The sequence below is a fragment of the Pavona decussata genome, unplaced genomic scaffold, assembly GCF_977016875.1.
Source record: "Pavona decussata unplaced genomic scaffold, jaPavDecu1.1 SCAFFOLD_105, whole genome shotgun sequence".
Lineage (NCBI taxonomy): Eukaryota > Metazoa > Cnidaria > Anthozoa > Scleractinia > Agariciidae > Pavona > Pavona decussata.
The window spans coordinates 1,218,594-1,236,501 of record NW_028145519.1 but is presented as its reverse complement, the minus strand read 5'-3'; the positions used below and the strand labels follow the sequence as shown (position 1 = coordinate 1,236,501).

Below are 17,908 nucleotides of genomic sequence, written 5' to 3'. Positions count from 1 at the left end.
TACATTAGGGTATTTTGATAGCTGAGTTTGATTGTTTGTCTCACGAATGAGTCACATCGATATGGATCGCGACGCTTCGACCGAAATACTGCTGGAACAGTATAAATAGTACCTTGGTTGGTGTTGATAGGTGTGTTTCGATCCTCTCTTAGGCCGTTGTCGATTAGAGGATTTCAATCCTTTTCGTTCAGACTAGAAATTGTTCCCTCGGTGGTCCGTTGTGTTGTTTTATCGTGGGCATCCAGGCTTCTGGAATTTCAATTCTATTATCCCTGTTGATGTTGTCAGGGTAAAGTCTTATGTGAATAGCCTCTTTAACCCTACGGGTGTACCAATTACGGTATTTTCTGTGCTTACTAATGGACCAACAGAAGCTGTTCAATGCGGTGGTTGATTCGCAATACTACGAATATATGCCCCTTCTATCCCCCCTCTTTAAAAAACGAGAACAAATAACATTTGCGGATAGCAAGAGTTGTGTCATCAATTCAAACCCTACATAGTTTTAGGATAGTACAATTAGTTTGTCTGGCTTTACTCTTGTCTTCCGTAGAATATGCCATTTCCGAGTTGCTTTGAACCTCATTATGAAAGCGAGGCTTCGTGCGTACATGTAGTTTTCTATTAATAATCAAAGATTGGGGAGTGTGTTCGATGACATCGATCTCAGGCTCTCTACCCTTTGTGATGTCATCCGCCACTGAAAAAAAAAATCTTTGGGGGATGCCAGATACGCGTTCTAAAATCCATCCATTCGCTAGATCAACGTTGTCTCATACAATCTCGATTCCAATCCGAACGCAATGAAACATATGTAATAAAACTCTCGCTAATGGCTGGGCTCGATTACCAGCTGCTGTTCGGGAAATGATCCCACTCTCACCCCCAGGGGAGGAAAGGCGGACCCGAGGGAGTGGCGGAAAATCGAGCCTAGCTAATGACCCATTCATCTGTTCGTTATCGTTACCGTCCAAACAACGACTGCCACAGTAACAACAACGCCACAAATCAATAGGGAGGAAAAAACAGTCGCTCGGCACCAGCGTTATACATTTTGGAATATTTTTTGGTCGTTCCTCGCAAAGCAACAAGCTATGACCAAATTTAAGATTTTGTGGAGAATGTGAGCAACTTACGCTGAATTTTTCAGTCTCTTACCTAAACTTTAATACTGTTTCTATCAATTTAGTTCGCGGAAAATTCGACTACACTGTACAAGTTGAACGAATTGGAATCATCACGAAGAAGCTCAACTAGCGTTGGCACCGAGTTACCGCTTGCTGTCCGTTTTACGTGAGATCGTTCGGTATAGCAAGGGACAATCAGCACTGAAAACGCTGTCATTAATACATGAGGATTTGCCCAATAAACAGCGCTTGTTTCTCCTGTTGTGCTAAACAAGTCGTTTGGGTAAGAACAGCGCGGAAACAAGATGAATTACCATACCATAACTTTTGAATTGAATGGATCAACGATGCAATGTTTGTGAGCGACCTGCGCCGTTTACAACGTCTTACATGATGAGAGCAAAAGAACGAACAACAGAACAATGTTCCCAGCTCTAAAAAAAAAAAACAATGCAGCTGCAGGTTATAAGCAAGCCGGCGGTATAAACCAAAACGGATCGCGGACTGAAAACAATGGAAGTATATATATTTTTAATATCCTCATAACAAAGATTCTTTATAAAAGTCAATTTTTCTCTTAGTTTCGACATTACAAAATTCTATATTTGGAACACGGCACGAATCAAATAAAACGTATATATATATATATTAATTTTGGACAAATTTACGGAAAAATACCCATGAACAAGATCAATTATTGTACTGAAAAAGCACTTTGATGCCCCCATTGATCCCCTATAGCTCACCTTACCAAGCACTCGCTATGCATTTGAGGAAGGATACCAGTTGCACAGCCAAAGAGGCGACTGTTTCAAGTATTAACTCCTTGTCTTACAGAGAAGACATTTTACCATTTTCAGTTAACTTGAAAATGGACTCGTGAGAAACATAACAAAAAAAAGTCACCAAATGTTGCAAAGACAAGCCTGAAGGAATTCTCAATTTCTCCTAAGCCAAGTTTGACGGATTTCTCGCTACTGTACCCATGTCTAAGTCGAGCAAGACAGAAAGTAAGGAGTAAGTCAAATCATCTTCTCTGTCACCCCCTTCGATTGCTGCGCTCTCTTTCATTCTGACAGATTTTTCCTTGGAGAGCTAGAGTAATCCGTCTCAACTATGATTTGACGTTACTAAAAGTCATTTCACTCTGTTTGAGTACGGTAAATTCCAAAATAACTACACCCCGAAAGTCGTATGCAACATTAAAATCGGAAAGCGTGACACGTTCAAACTGCATGACTTACAAAGGAGTTGTTTTGCGGACATTTACGCGATGCAGGGCATATGCAAAAGTTTTTCAGGTTAGAAAAATATATACGAACGTTGGGTGGATTCTACCGACTACCACAAATGAAACCTGACGAGTTCACGGCTCTTCCATTTGTCGCTAAGTTCTCTATAACAGAAGCAGCCAGAAGCAACACTGGGCACATTAGTTCAACTGTCGAATGCACGCTATTCAAAAGCAACAAACTCAACGTCTTTATACCAAACATGACTGCAAGAAAGTTATCGACTTAAAAGCCCACTTCAACTGGTTTTTCTGCAATACGTATTCCTGTAGCATGTTGGTGGTGACATTGTGGTATCGCGGGACATTCATTTGATCAAGACTGTTCCAGCTTTTGTATCACAGCGACTGCAACTGAAGTACTTCCAAAGACTCACGCATTATTGGTGTTCATTCATTAAATCCACACACCGTTCTCTTCCGATTCACCTTCAGTTGTCTCAGAAACGTCCCTTTGAATCGCTTTGACTACCCGTGCTGTTGCCTGACAGCGAAGTTTGTTGACCTCCTGTATCCATGACGATAACCCCATTGTGCGCTTTATGTGTTTCACTATCACCGTTTGTACTCTCTCGATTTTGCTTATTTTCTTCAATAACCGTCACCTCAGACTCGACCGTTCGACCTCCTTCAAGAGCGTCATCTGTCTGTGCACTATCTCCACCACTATCCACTGTTTCAACATCTTCACGTCGTTCATGAAACTCAGTAGTGGCTTCAGGTTGATTTGGGTTCAAATTGTCTTCCAAGGATTTAACACTCTCCCCCGCAATATCTCCATCTGGCAAATTTTCAGAGCCTTCATTTCTCACCAACGACGTATCGTTGGTTTTCAAGTCGCTCACTTCTTTAATCTGCTCCATGTCCTTGGTTTGTTCTTCTTTGTTGCTACACTCTCCGGGTTCATCTTCTCCTTGTTCACAGCCATACACCTCTCGCTTCAATGTCCCAGAAGCAAGACTTGTTTGCAAATCAAAGCTCTCTGTTCCTGACACCTTTCGGTGTAAACTGTCCATAGATGCAGACTCAAGGCTCAAACTTCCCAGCCCTGTCTCAACACTATTAGAAGATGCTTAAAAACAAAAACAAAACAAAAACAAAATAAACATTAGTTGTAGGTCTTATAACATTTAAACACAGCTCTCGAACCAATTGCCACCCTCCGGTTGCTTGAACGCAGTACTGTACTTCAATTGCGCATCAAGAGAGTTTTTAATTGTTTTGCGATTAGCAGAAAAACAACAACAATCGTGGCCTGCTCTCAAACATTTTCAAACGCTCAGCACGGGTCACGTGTTTTTGTTTCAAGTCCTGAGACTCTCGCTGTATTGTTTACATGTACACAATAATTTTAAGTCTCCTGTGGGTGGCCCAAGTGGCTAGTTTCGGTTTTTTCACACTTAGTGAAAATCAGCGATGTATCATTTATGCTGCTTCATACATTTACCAACAATTATTCTAATACGCTATCTAGAAATCCAAAACCGTTACAATTCGCAGTTACATTTTGCTTGTTTCTCAGAGCTCTTTGACAAACCGTTCACATCGGATTGTACATTAAATTATATAGAACACCACCTTCCCAGTAGTGTTGGTTTCCAAAATGTGCGACTGTAACTTTACAAAATGTGTCAATTTATTTATTTAATTTATTTATCTATTTTCTTGGTGGGTTGAAGGAGGGAGGGGGGGGGGGGGGGGGGAAAGGGGCTTTAGGAGAGCAAAGGTTTTGGTTACAAATCTACTTTGTTCAGGTTAACAAAAGGAATTTTTTTTCGCCAGCATGAATGACAAATATAGTAAATGTATTTGTACTTGAAACAGACGTACCTTCTACATCAGACAGCCGTTTGTGCGCTCCCTTGCCTGCAACAAAACTTGGCAGACCAGGAAGATTATCTGCAGGCACAATCCCATCCACCTCACTGAGACTAGCATCGCAGTCCAAATCAAGATCAAGCTGGCTTTGATCAAGAGACATCTCATCTTCAGAATCTGCTCCCACGCCAGCTCCTCGTTCTTGTAGATTAGCTATCATGGCCACAGTCTTCTTGTCCTTTCTCTTCTGGTGGATGTCGTCACTGATTGTCTCTAATGACCTCAAGCACTTGGAGTAGTTGACTTTGGCTTCAGTGAGCCCTTTTTGAATTGAATCCACCCGCAGCTTTAATTGCTGTAGGGGATAACGGTTATGTGTTATAGAGTTGTTGTAACATGTACATATGTGATTCAATTGTTCATTATTTTACTACGCATGGGATAAAACTGTGCCGCTTGCATCTCGACTTCCGACACGCTTTGACCCAAATGTTATGCACAACGCTTTCGATTGCGGTTCTTTTTTTTCCAATTTATTTCTCGAGAGATCCGTCAACCGACAAGCTCATTAGTTTCTCGACTCTTAACTCGAAAGAATCGCCTCGAAAGTCTCGAAACTCGACTCGAGACTCGGTCCTCGAAATTTTCGAGAATCGAGAGTCGAGCCTCTAGTTTCGAGGATCGAGACGCGAGGGCCTGTCTACTTACTTTTGAGCGGTTCTGTGATAACAAGTAAGATACAAGGGTTGGTAGCTTTAGTTGTATGTTAGGACACGTTACATCTTTCAGTTTGGTGAGTTCGCAGATGTGCTGCACCAATTAGATGGACTGGATATACAGTGCAGGTCAGAATTTAGCGAAAAACGCAGACGCGTTCTTGACGCAGGACTCGTCCACAAGTGCGCGTACACGTACTGTACGCGTACGCCAGTCCTTCGAATTCCTCAAACTGGTGCATCTTCAGAATATATCATTTTGATGAATAAGTAAAACTAGACTGTTCAGTGTTACATTTTTTGAGAAGATTGTCAAAACCGTTCAACTGCCGCCATCCTGGGGAAAGCAACAAATTTCTTATTTTCCTTGCCTTTCCCCCCACACTCCAGGCCCCCTTGGTAGTTTTGGCGCTCTCCCAAGTTTGTGCTCGTCATGACAAACAAAGATAGCGGCAGTTCGAGCAAAGGATCTCGATAATCACGGGAAAATAGGGGACCGCAAACAGTATATTGTAAAATTACTCCTTTTAAATGGAACATACTGCATTTACAAATAAACAAGTCTGGTGGACCAGTTCTGACCAATGGAAAGTGCTTCTATGACTGGAGGAGGGGTGGGGTGGGGTTGGAAAACAGAAGGTCCATAACAAATAACAGTAACAAATTTTAATGCGGATTGCTCCAATCTACAATGCACTATAACTTGTTAAATTAGCTGGCCAGTTCTCAGCAAGGTCACTTTCCATTCAGAACTGGCCAGGAGTTCACAGATGGAATGCACCAATATGAACAGCTGATTACAGGCAAGTCCTTGGAATTCCTTCAAAATGGTACATACCACTTTGAAAATGAGTTTTTGGAAATATTTGCACAAGCAACATTTACAAACTGTCTGGTCTGACTGGATAGTTCTAGAAACTGGAAACCACACTTAAGTGTCACATTTGAAAACTCAAGAACCACCAACCCTCAAGCTAGCCTGCAGAACAGGCATTATTATAATTTTTTTTTCAGGCGAGCAGAGGCAAGCATGAGGCGAGACTCATGCTCCACGCTCACCTCGTGCTTGCCTCCCCTCGCCTGAAAAATGAAAACAAAATAATAATAATGCCTGTTCTGCAGACTACTCTCATGCTGGCCATGCTCCACCATTTACATGTGTGCAATAAAACCGGAAGTACAGTGGAGTCCACTTGAGTCACCGGAAGTCTAATCATAAGATGAAACCGGAAGTGTAAATACAAAATATACTTTTCCAGGGAAATCTATTTGTGTCCGATGGATCCAATGGACTCTATGGGAACGACTTTCAACCCCCTCGTACAATATGAGTAGAAATTTTTCTAAGTCTCTCAAGAATAGAAAATATACTTTTTCAGTAGAATCTATTCGTGTCCAATGGATCACCTACTCTTAATAGGACTTTTCACCACTAGACTTCCGGTTTTCTAATGGAAACCAAGGGGATACGACTGGAGCCTAGTTGACAGCATTGGATAACCCTCCTTTAAGCTGTTCTCAGTCATGTCTCTACTTGTTTTACTTGTTAAAACTACGATTGTAGTACTCATAGTATGTTAAATACAGTATTGGATGTGTATATGTACGCTGTACTTACCCAAAGGTGTCGATCAAAGCCAACCTTTTGAACAAAGTATGGTCTATAAAGCATAAAGAATGAAAATGACACTAAAAATACACAACAAAATTACAAATTTACACACCTCAAAGATTGCATAAAATTGACTTGAAATATAATTTAAATAAAAAAAAAATCAAAGTAAAATTCCTTTGTTTACTTTTGGTATGTTATTAATGACAGACTGTAGTACCCCAGAGGTAGACCAGTTGTCTACATGAATATGTTGGGGTTCAAACTTTTGTATGGTTTAAATACTTTCGAACCAGTTTGATTTTTATTTCCCTTTGTCTCAAATTGTGGTAATGAATACTTCACAAGGGAAAATAAAAAATTAAACTACATGGTTTGAACAATTTTAAAACAAAACACTGTAAAATATATATAAATAAACCAAAACATATACCACAAGCTGCATGGCCAGTGAATTGAACTCAGGACTGGCATGAAACAACTCTGGGGCGACCTACTTTGTTTGCGACATCTCACATTACTGGTCGAGAGAGCAAAAGAATGAACAACGAAACAATGCTCCTTCACAAAAAACAGGATCCAGTGACAATGGAGCTTAGAACATGTCCACGCCCAGACTTGTACCCAGTCGCTATTTACGTGTTTTGTGTGGTGAGAAGATTGGATATGAGTATGGATTGAGGCACGCGAGGTGTCATGAGAAGAGGCGAAGGAAAATAGCGACTGGCAGATTTTGATCCAATATGGCGTTTGTCCGAAGAGTGATTTCTTTTTTGTTGGCTTCTAATGTTGTGCTGCCGTAATGGCTTCTTCGCCGGAATATTCGCAGGAAGACAAATATGACTGTGGTACTAACCTTTGATCCACAATTCACTGAAAGAACTGTCCAAATCACCCACATCGCCTTCCCGCGAAGAAGTCATATTTACGGCAGCCCGACATTACAAGCCAACAAATAAGAATCACTCATCAGACGAATGCTTTAGCTCGCTAAATACCAAACCAGAACCCGCAGTGAATTTTGACTGCAAGAAATGTCTAAAATTACTCTGTTTTGTTAAAAAAAAGCACTGTGCACACGGTTCCATGCACGGTTTAGCAATTAAAAAAAAAGTGGACTTACTTGGCTTTTTCAATAGACTTTTTCAGTTTGTTTTGCATTTCCTTAGCTTTTTTCTCTACATCTTGGTAGGACTTGTACATTTTCTGGTGATTCAACCAACTTTCTTTTTTCTGATTTTCTGCTTCATTAACCTGTTTAGTACGAAAACAGACATGCATAATGTTGCAATGCACTACATGCATTATGCATACATTGTACAGCTGTAGGTACAAATCAACTCAAAATGTCAGCATTGTGCCAGCATCCCTTCCCATCCCCCTCCCCCCTAGGCACTGAGGCATTTTATTTTTTGGGTGGTCTAGATTCCTGCTACGTGTTCCAAAATGATGTTCAAATACCATAATATATAATTATTTTCATTATGATTTAATGCTACATAGCAGTATACTCTACAATGTACATCCACGGAAAAGTTGATTTGATGTTATGGGGATGCTGAATGGCACAGTGGTGAGAGAACTCACCTCCCACCAATGTGGCTCCGGATTCGATTTCCAGACTAAGCGTCATATGTGGGTTGAGTTTGCTGTTGGTTTACGTCCTTGCTCTGAGAGGTTTTTCTCTGGGTACTTTAGTTTTCCCCTCTTTGCGAAACCCAACATTTAGAAATTCCAATTTGATTTGGAGAGTTTCCCCATACAGTAAAAGCACACTTGATTGTCTCTTCATGAAATTACAGTGTATGCGCCATACAAATTTACAAATTTATTTATTATGTTGGTGTTAATTTTGACCAGGTTCGAAAAAGAGTCTGACAGTGAAAAACTACCAGCTTTAACATGCTTCAATGTTTACCTCAATTGTTGCCTGATTAAGCATTTCTTGCAGTGCTGTATCAAATGCCCTTTTCTCTCCACAGGAAAACACCTTGTGCTCAGCATCGTGAACTCGTTGCCTTGCACACACATGTCTACTGTGGGCTTTTTCATACTGAAGAGTTGCCTTTTGTAACTCAAAATGAGCCTGTTGATAACAAGATTAGAACATCCTATAATCTACGTGTAGCTATAGCCTAATATCTTGTTGTGCCTCCAGGGAATTAAAAAACAAAAAAAAAGATGGCACTTGCATTCAATTATCCATGGGTTTCTTTGAAAGGATCAGAACAAACTGCACGTTCTCTTCCATCGCAAAATATTAATGCATAACAAAAATCCTTAATTTCTCCAGTGAAGCCAATTACATGATTGTCCATGTACAAAGGGCATATTGGTTCATGTTTGCAATGTTCTTCACCACAAACAACTAACATTAAGTAGGAGAATTTTAAATACTTAGACTACATGTAGCTTGTTTTCATTCCAATTGTAAATATCTTTGATTCTTAGATCAAACTTTTTTGTTCATGAACATACTTACACAACCCCACAAGCTTTGCACTCTCACCATGAATAGACAAAGGTTCATTGATTAATTAATGGATTGATTGACTGCTTGATTGACAGGTGCAATCTGATATCTACAATGCCTGACACATGGCAGACACGTATACCTTTATCCTGCTCCTGTCGAACAGCAAACTGTGTAATTATAATTTCACATTAGTTACCAAAAATAAATGGTCTTCATGTAAAATATGTACAATGCCTACCTTCCGCCACTCTCTTAGCACATTATAAAAAGGTCGAGCTTTCTCAATGTTCTTAACTCCAAGCTTGTTTGTCTGAGTATTTAAATGATATGTTGCAGCAGCCATTGTTTGCCGGAAAACTGCCCTGGCCTCCTAAAAATATTGAGGAAAAAAAGGAATTCATTAAAAGGAACCTTCTAACCCTAAATGAAAGAAGTTAAATCACCACAGCAGGGTCCAGGACCAGTTTTATTGGCTAGATTATGTTACATGTATTAACTTTGTTTTGTACCTAAACTTTACACAATGTCACGACAAATTATGAAATGAAAGTCTGCCACTAAACTGTGGAAGTATTACCGCTAATGTATACTCGTCTGTTACATGTAAAACATTAAATTTTGCGTTTATTTGTTTTTTAAAACAAATACTGTCAACAGGTGCTTGGTCACCAGGGACACCTTCATGTAACTTGCAAGCATGGGTGACCAGATTTGTGTTGAAGGAGCCAGCACGGGCACCTAAATTTTCACACAGTAAAGGCATCAAGTTCTTATTATCTTTGGACCGGTGAAATTGCTGTAAGTTGTAGTTGGCAAAAATCTCAATGTGATGCATTTCTCACAAATACCGTATTTATTCAGTTAAGCGCCCACCATCAAATAAGCGCCCACCTTAAATAAGTGCCCACCCCAAAAGCCCAAAAAGTTAATAAGCGCCCACCCTTGAATAAGCGCCCATCCTTACAGCTCAAAAACTTAACAATCGCCCACCCCATCCCCTCCCAACAACAACAAAAAAAAACATTTCTGCCCAGCATGAAGCGAGAGGACCATCAGTTGTGTTCCAAAATTGGTTTCAGCATGAGCCCATGGTTTTAGATACAGTAGTCGATGAACTTTTACATTGTTTATGGCTTATTCGTGTTAGCTTTGTACTTTGTTTTCTGTTGTTGAAGCGAATTAAACTTGTTATCCTTTGTTTTTGTATTCTCTAAAAATGTCCTCACTTGTTGAAAATGTTGGGAAAATAATAAGTGCCCACTCTCGAATAAGCGCCCACCCTCAAGGGCCCAAAAATAAATAAGCGCACAGGTTAATCGAATAAATACGGTAAGCCACAATGGCACTCATATCAACTGCGTTCGATTCTTAACAAGTCTTGTAAGGTTGGAGACTGGGTCTGAGATTTGACATGCTAAATATGGAAGGGAAAATTTACATGTATGGGCTGGTCATTGGTATTTGCTTACTCTCACAAGAAACATTCATATGCAGAACCATCTGCGATTGTCTCAGTGTGCTTTATGTTGGACACAGATGTACATAGCTATAACTGGGGTAAATTTTTTTTTGGTCAGAGATACATATGATGTTTGTGTTATAGCAGCTTGATATTGTGCAGTTCCAGAAAAAGTCCATACCCACCCAACGGAAGGTCACCAGGAAACCCTAGGGGGAAGGGGGTATTAAAAGCTAGAATTTTAGAAGCAAAGTATGAAACTAAACATTTATTTTGTGTTACCACTAGTCTCCCTTGCAGCCATTTTAGTGTCATCATGCAACGCTCCTCCCCAACAGGAGCATTGCGTGACGACACAAACGGCTGCGAGGGAGACTATGTTACCAACGACCAACACAGTAGTGTCTACAGTGCAATCAGCAGATTCCTACTCCAAACAATCTGCTCATTAGTATCTTTGGTAACAAACTGTGCTTTTAGTTGTTGCTGTTATAGTTAGCAGTCATTTTCCCTGCTAGCAGATCAGAGGTCTCTCATGGCAAGGCAAAAATGAGAGGAGTCTCTCTCCCTCCTCTCATTTTTGCCTTGCTGGAGAGACCTCTGCTAGCAGCTCAGGGAATCAGTCATTACTATATGTTCTTACTCTTCATTACGCTTTTGTTATGCTATGAAAATTATGTAAATGACGTGTTCTTAGAATTTTCAAGAATTTGAGAAAATTTTTTAAGAAGTTTAGAAAGTTTTTTAAAGGTTGTTAGAGTTTTTTCTGGAGAAATTCTATTAGAGATTTTTTTTTTATTTTAGCCCATTTTTTTGGGAATTTTGTCTCTAAGCCTACCATGTGGACTCTTCAGGTCAATTTACATGTAAGCTTTATACATTCAATAAAAATTACATAATAATTGGCATTCGCTAATTAGCCAGCTACATTTGAAGTTAATTTTATTAATCGAGTTGTCGACAGTGGAGGAATGCATTAACAGAGCTAGTTTAAGCTAAGCTTAATTAAAGATGCGAAGCTTTTGAAAAGCTTATATCCGGACTGATCCATCAATCCCAGCTAGACCACAATATAAAGTAGCAAGGCTGTAGTTTTTATACTCACGTCAAGTTCAGCTTCTAAGTGATTTATAGAGTTGGCAGAGACGTTGAGTCTTTCAAGCTCGTCCTGTGAGAAGTGAAGTTACAAAATTTTTGGCTCGTTAAGGTCCCATTTACAAAGTTGTATACACACCGAGTTAACATCGGTTCTATTGTACATGTAGCTACTACGAGTGTCAGTTTCGAAATTTAAGGACACCTGAACACGAGGATCCAATTCTTCTCCATCTTCTTCATCGTCTGTGCATTCATCTCCGCTGTATGAGTTTGCATCAGCCATAATCGCGCAAAAACAACAGGAAAACGATGTATAGGCACGCAGCAAATTTTGGTTCAATTCAGCGACATGCCGGAACTTCGCCAAGCTTCGGAATGCTGTCGGATTTTTTCGGTTTACATTACATGGATTTCATACCGCTGAGCCCAATGACTGCTTTCACTTCGACTGTTTTGGTCTGGAGAGATTTTGCGGAAGGAAGTTCAGTTTAGTTCAGCATATAATGGGAAAAGTTGGCGAATGGAAGGCTTCTTATTATTGCAATGGAACCAAAACATGGATATACGGTCGTCTTATGATCTACACTCGTAGTATACGCTTTGTGGAAGATAAAGAAGGCACAAATGGCGTTGATTTTCGAATCTTCTATGAGGATTTCTTCGAGCTCAAAAAGGAAACGACGACTGTGTTTTTTGCGGCAATAACAGTCCGTGTTAGGAGCGATAAATTTTGGTTTTCGTCGTTTACCGATCGTGGATATGTTTTCAATACAATCGAACATTTTTGGAAGGAAAAGTTGTTTGCAAGGTGCGTGAAAAACTTTGCTGACTCCAGCAGTCTTTCCGAGTTGCTGTAAACCTCATTATGAGAGCGAGGCTAAGTGCAAAGCTTGGGTTTGTTGCATATGAACGAGAACTAATTTTAATAATAAAAACTTAACCTCTCTTTCATAACGAGGTTTACGGCAACTCATGGCCTATTCTCAATTCGCTTGTGCCTCTGTTTCAAATCGAGACTTTATGACAATATTAATTATCCATGGGTTTTCTAGCAAGCTCTGTTCTTAAGTGCAAATGGTGTATGGAGGATAGGATGACAGTACATGTACATGCAGTACAGTCGTCAAATCGAGACTTCTTTATGACAATATAAATTATCCATAAGTTTTCTAACAAGCTCTGTTATTAAGTACTAATGGTGTATGGAGGGTAGGATGAACAATATGCTGTAGTCGTATCCTGAATTTACAGACAACAATAGGTTTACACTTGACATTGTATCGGCAGTGAGATTGGATGTCAGCATATTGAAGATGCCTGTCTGCTGCTATTATTCACGATACATGTATAAATCAAACCAAATTGAATGTGATTAATAGTACATGTATGCAATCAACCTCAATCACGTGATTCTCATGGTGTGATTGGGTTCGGTAGTTGTACACAACTGAACCCTAAAAAAAAATCGGTCAATCGGACTCAATCAAACTTTTGATTAGGTTTGATTAGGTTCAATTGAGTTCAATTAGGTTCGATGGCATGGTGATTACAAGAAAGTATCAACATTGTATTGCATTGATTGAAGTGGAGGTGGCATTGGAAGACCAGTGTCATAAGCATGAGTTTTGCAGCCTGTACTCCTGTCTGGGAATATGCAAGTACATTTTAGATTGTTTGATTGTGTTCAAATGAGTTCAATTTTGTTCACCCCCTACAAGTAAGAAAAAATAAGAAGCAGATATTGAGACAGAGAGAGGCACAGCCCAAAAGCACTCGAAGCACCATTTAAAGGTCAATTCAATTGGGTTCGATAAGCTTGATTACCAAATGGATTGATTGGTATTGACATATATTAGTCAATTTTTCTCAATGGCTGTAAAGTACCCACCTACATGCGGGAAGTGAATGAATGAACTGGAAAGACCAGACAGCAAACACTACAGACTACACACCCTACTCTTTTTGAATAGTGTGTAGTGTCCCCTATACAACCTATGTGTTGGTGACTACATAATTATAGTGATCCCTGGTCAAGCATCTTTACTAAGAGTAAAATATTTTTAATTTCTGATAATGCAAGATTTGGAAAAACATTTCAGAATAAAAAGACTAGAGAGGTTAAAACATGACGTTTCGGTGATGATGTTACTGAACTTATAATAATTTACATTTGATAATGGTGACATGTCATCGCTGAAACATCATGTTTTAATCTCGTTTCTTTTCAGTCTGAAAAATTAATTGCCAGATTAATTACAGTATTGATTTCATTAGTCATTACAATATGTAGTTGGATCCACTATCCAAGATTTTATTGGATTACTGCAAGGCTTTATTCATTCATCAGACGTGTATGACTTTTCCTGGTTTCCTGCAAAAGTTATTTGCATGATCTGTCTCCAAACTGTCACCTTCATGTTCATGTACATACAGTACCTAAAGACAAAGTATATAATATAAAGCTTTTGTAAGTGAGTACTCCAACCTTCCCCCCACCCCACCTCCTTTTTGGGACTGGCACCCTGGGGGCATTTCTGCTTCACCCTGTAACCCCTAATATCAAAGAACTAATTCTCCTATCTTGTCCCCATACTTTTCTTATGAAAGTACTTTAGAGAAGTTGTTCAAAAGTCAATCAAGGAAATTCACCTTAGGTGTTCATAGAATTATCCTTAATTCTCGTGACCTCAGTGGTTGAATAAGCATTGATATTACGAGGAGAAATTTCATGCTGATTACTCTTAGGGCTTTTAAAAAAGGTTAAAGTAACTCAAATTTCTTTTTCCTGTTAAAATTCCAGCACTGAAAGCGAGGTACCACATAATACTGAACTCCTTAACCTCCTCTATGATGCTCAGAAAACCCTGACTTCAACTGGGAGGACTCTACAGAAACAAGGACAACAAATTGACGCAGCATGTTCAAACATGAACAAGATTCACAATGATCTGGGAGTAGCAGAAACTTTGATTCATAACCTTGATTCATGGTTGAACAAATGGAACATTGAAACTCCACATGTGCACATCGATGTTCCAGATCTAGGGAAAAGCAGAATCATTGAAAAGTCCGAATATCCCATTGTGTACGCCAGAACACAGAGAGAAAAACACCTTCCAGGATCTCTAGTAGTGTCAAATAAGACACTGGATATTTTTAATGCAGAAAGAAGTCTTGTTGACATTTCCTTTCCTGTAAGGGAAGTAACAGAAGTCAGTGTACACACTCCTTGGGAGGTGACCATATCACAGCTGAAGATTGGTCAGGCTGGGCAGACCGTGCACCTGATAGCAGCGCGTTTGGTACACATTCTTCAGACTCTTGAGGTGTTATTGCCTGGTAAAATAAATTATGATGATCCACCCTGTGACACTGAAGATCAGGATGACAATGAACTGGATGTAGACAGGCCTACTTCTACAGGTGCGTATAGGAACAAGTGCATGCTCCGTCAAAACTGTTATAATGATACATGTACCACCCAAAGCATCAAATAAAGTTGGTTGCTTATTTAGGGGTGGGCCTTGACAAATCAAGACCTGTGACCTGTATTATAGACCCACCCCTAGATAATAATAATAATATTAATACTACACCTTATTTTATAACTGTGAAGATAATATGGATGATTGATAATATGGCTGGCTCTGTGAATTTTGGATGGGCGGTGGTGTAGTGGTTAGTGCATTGGACTTTCCATCAGAGGGTCATTGGTTTCAGGCCATGTTGGTCTCTTCATTGCTTTGTTGTTTCCTTAGCTTGGACAAGAAACTTTGCTCCGCATTGTCTCTCTTTACCCAGGCCCCAGTTGTTCAAACAGCGGATAACTTTATCCACCGGATAAGTCACTATCCTACAGTTTCGATCTCTGCAAAGATTTCATTATTTCGTCTTGTACAAGCGAATATGCACACTTCAACCACAGTTACATTTGGGAGTGTACAAAAACCTTGGACAACATTTAACGTAAAGTATAATTATTTTAGACCATGAACATTGCCTTATCCAGCGGATAAAGTTATCCGGCCTTTGAACAACTGGGGCCAGGTGTATAAATGGGTACCAACGACACACTGCTGGGGTTAATCTGCGGTGGACTAGCATCCCACCCGGGGGGGAGTAGCAAAACTCCTAATTGCTTCACGCCACAGAAACCGGGCTAAGCTTCAGCCACATGGGCCACTTAGGCTTGAGTGCAACTTTGCTCCTTTTCCTGTGAATTAGCCATGAGTGAGCAACAGGGTAGCTACACATGACTTTGTATCTTGCCTGCTCAGGGTTACCTTTTGCCAGTGTTTTCTGGGCATCAAAAGTTTAGTACACAAACAATGCAAGGTTTTCTTCCATTTTCTTAACTTGTTGTTTTGGTGCAGTGTAAATTTTGTATAATTTTGAAAACTGGATATGCTGTTGAGTTAGTGAGACTTGCTCTGAATGTTATAACTGAACATGTTATGTTAGAACTGAACTTATTTGGATTTCATTGATCACCACAGTTTCGATTTTTATTTACTTACACTTTTGTAAACCTTGCACCTTTGTTGCCGGTAATGTTTTTGTATCATGTAATGTCAGAGTAGGTGTGGTGTTGTAAAGATTTGATTTTGCAAAGCTTCCTAGCCTATTATACATGTCATTTGTGTCTCAAGTGGAGTTGTGATAGTCACTTAAAGGGGAAGTGTCACGGGGTTTTTGACCTCTTTTGTTAAAAATGGTGAAATAAGACCTTCACTTTGCTACAAAATAATTCTAGAACGACGAGAGGAGAGAAATCAACTCAATTATTGACAGGAACAACTTGTACTCTGTCCTAGCGCATTTTGGAAACAAAAATACGAAAACTTGAAAAACATTAGCCTAACATTTTTCAAGTTTCAATGCATTCTGACCTACTCTGTCACTGGCCAGAGGCACTAATTGACAGTTTTATTGCACTGAGGTGATAATTTATAGCAAAACCAGACAATGTTTTTTTTTGTTTCTGTTGTCTGACAAACATTTTTGGGTTTTGAAATGACATCAAATTTTCGTGATACTTCCCCTTTAAGGTATAAATGTACAGTGCAAATTGCATAGTATTTTTCTGAGCCCCACATTAGGTCAAGGGAAAATACTGTGGGGCTCTAAAAAAAAAAACACAAGTAACAAGGTGTTCATGATCACTATCTCTAAATCAATGGATTTAGGGCAGGGCAAATTAGCCAGACTTTCAGGAGAGATGAGTCAAGTGAATGCGCAAGCCTCTAGAAGGGTTTGTTGCCCTAGAGAATTTTTTTCCAATTCATAGTAAACCCGCTATATAAATGTACTCAAGAAGCTAAATTGGTTCAAGTGAGTCGCATTAAATGTACAAAGGAAAGCTATCCCACAAGTCACATACATTGTACTCTAATAATTAAATAATATTATCTCAATTGCTGAGCCGAGCAACCATGTCTCAAGATTAACTTTTCCTAAACTTGCCACATGAAACACAAATGATCTCTGTGAATGTTGCAGATGATGACAGTGGACCAAGCAACAGTGGACACTTTCAAACTCCACCCAGCAAGGGACAAAACACCAAGTTGGTGTCAGATGGAGAGGCAACAGAGATGGGCCAAGTTCTTCAAAACATGAGAAGTCTGGCACTTGGGATTCAGGAAGAGCAAGACAGACAGCTACAACAACTGGACCTGTTGTCTGATTCTGTTGATAAAGCCAATGAGAGAATTAGAGCTGATACCCGCAAAGTAAATAAACTTGTGTAAGAAGTTATCGTATGGGACCATAATGAACAATTATCCCACGAGCACGCGTTGGATATAAGATGACAGATAGCCAACGAGGCACGTAACGCCGAGTTGGCTAAAATCATACCATATCTAACAAGAGCGAATGGGATAATTTTTTTGTTAAAAACAACTCAAGAAATGTTGTTAGATCTTGCTAATTTCGCTTTGCAAGAACAACCAGAAAATAATTTAATGGTTGGTATTTCTCGGGCATGATAATTATAATGGCTGGCATATCATGGCCGCTGTGCCAATCAAAACTTTGGAATTGCATTATTCAATGATCAGGTTTTTGATAATTGTTATGATTCGCCAGTTGAGAGTAGTTTTGAAAACGACTGTATGTAGTAGTTAAACCTGGGACAACAAGCACGCCAAACGTAAGGTCACTCTAGGGTTAATGGTCAGCTGTTGGGTTAGTGTAGATACCATTTGAGAGTGCGCGATGCGTTCATATGCTTACTGCACTGGAGATGCATAGGAAAGATATAGGGCCAGTTATATCTAACTAAGGCCCCGGCTTAAGACAATCAGTGG

At 39.6% G+C, this 17,908-nt stretch overlaps 2 protein-coding genes across 3 annotated transcripts; one reads left to right on the top strand and one right to left on the bottom strand.

The window, feature by feature from the left end:
* Positions 1-1,631: 1,631 nt before the first annotated feature.
* Positions 1,632-11,984, bottom strand: LOC146471293 (uncharacterized). 2 transcript variants are annotated; one of them, XR_014866830.1, is made up of 9 exons: positions 11,800-11,984; positions 11,605-11,667; positions 9,279-9,410; positions 8,483-8,650; positions 7,688-7,818; positions 6,571-6,613; positions 4,249-4,591; positions 2,243-3,490; positions 1,632-2,187 (listed from the first exon to the last, which is right to left on the bottom strand). XR_014866830.1 is itself a non-coding variant. In XM_085120970.1 (8 exons), exons 1-8 carry the CDS (start codon positions 11,878-11,880, stop codon positions 2,859-2,861), a joined length of 1,593 nt encoding a protein of 530 aa, XP_084977096.1. In that variant the 5' UTR covers positions 11,881-11,984; the 3' UTR covers positions 1,632-2,858. The 2 variants fall into 2 exon arrangements, 1 of the variants encoding a protein (XP_084977096.1); XM_085120970.1 differs by having other exon boundaries at positions 1,632-3,490.
* A 63-nt stretch (positions 11,985-12,047) lies between these two features.
* LOC146471292 (synaptosomal-associated protein 47-like) lies at positions 12,048-17,486 on the top strand. Its single transcript, XM_085120971.1, has 3 exons — positions 12,048-12,405; positions 14,398-15,020; positions 17,097-17,486. Exons 1-3 carry the CDS (start codon positions 12,101-12,103, stop codon positions 17,345-17,347), a joined length of 1,179 nt encoding a protein of 392 aa, XP_084977097.1. The 5' UTR covers positions 12,048-12,100; the 3' UTR covers positions 17,348-17,486.
* The last annotated feature ends 422 nt before the right edge of the window (positions 17,487-17,908 follow it).

Bases quoted from the DNA above. Each gene is read 5' to 3' on its own strand.
- LOC146471293 (XM_085120970.1), bottom strand. From the start codon at position 11,880: ATGGCTGATGCAAACTCATACAGCGGAGATGAATGCACAGACGATGAA. The intron at 11,668-11,799 runs GTGTCCTTAAAT...CACTTCTCACAG, and splicing joins AATTGGATCCTCGTGTTCAG to GACGAGCTTGAAAGACTCAA. The intron at 6,614-7,687 runs GTAAGTCCACTT...TATGCTTTATAG, and splicing joins AAGTCTATTGAAAAAGCCAA to ACCATACTTTGTTCAAAAGG.
- LOC146471292 (XM_085120971.1), top strand. From the start codon at position 12,101: ATGGGAAAAGTTGGCGAATGGAAGGCTTCTTATTATTGCAATGGAACC. The intron at 12,406-14,397 runs GTGCGTGAAAAA...TTAAAATTCCAG, and splicing joins AAGGAAAAGTTGTTTGCAAG to CACTGAAAGCGAGGTACCAC. The intron at 15,021-17,096 runs GTGCGTATAGGA...TGAATGTTGCAG, and splicing joins AGACAGGCCTACTTCTACAG to ATGATGACAGTGGACCAAGC.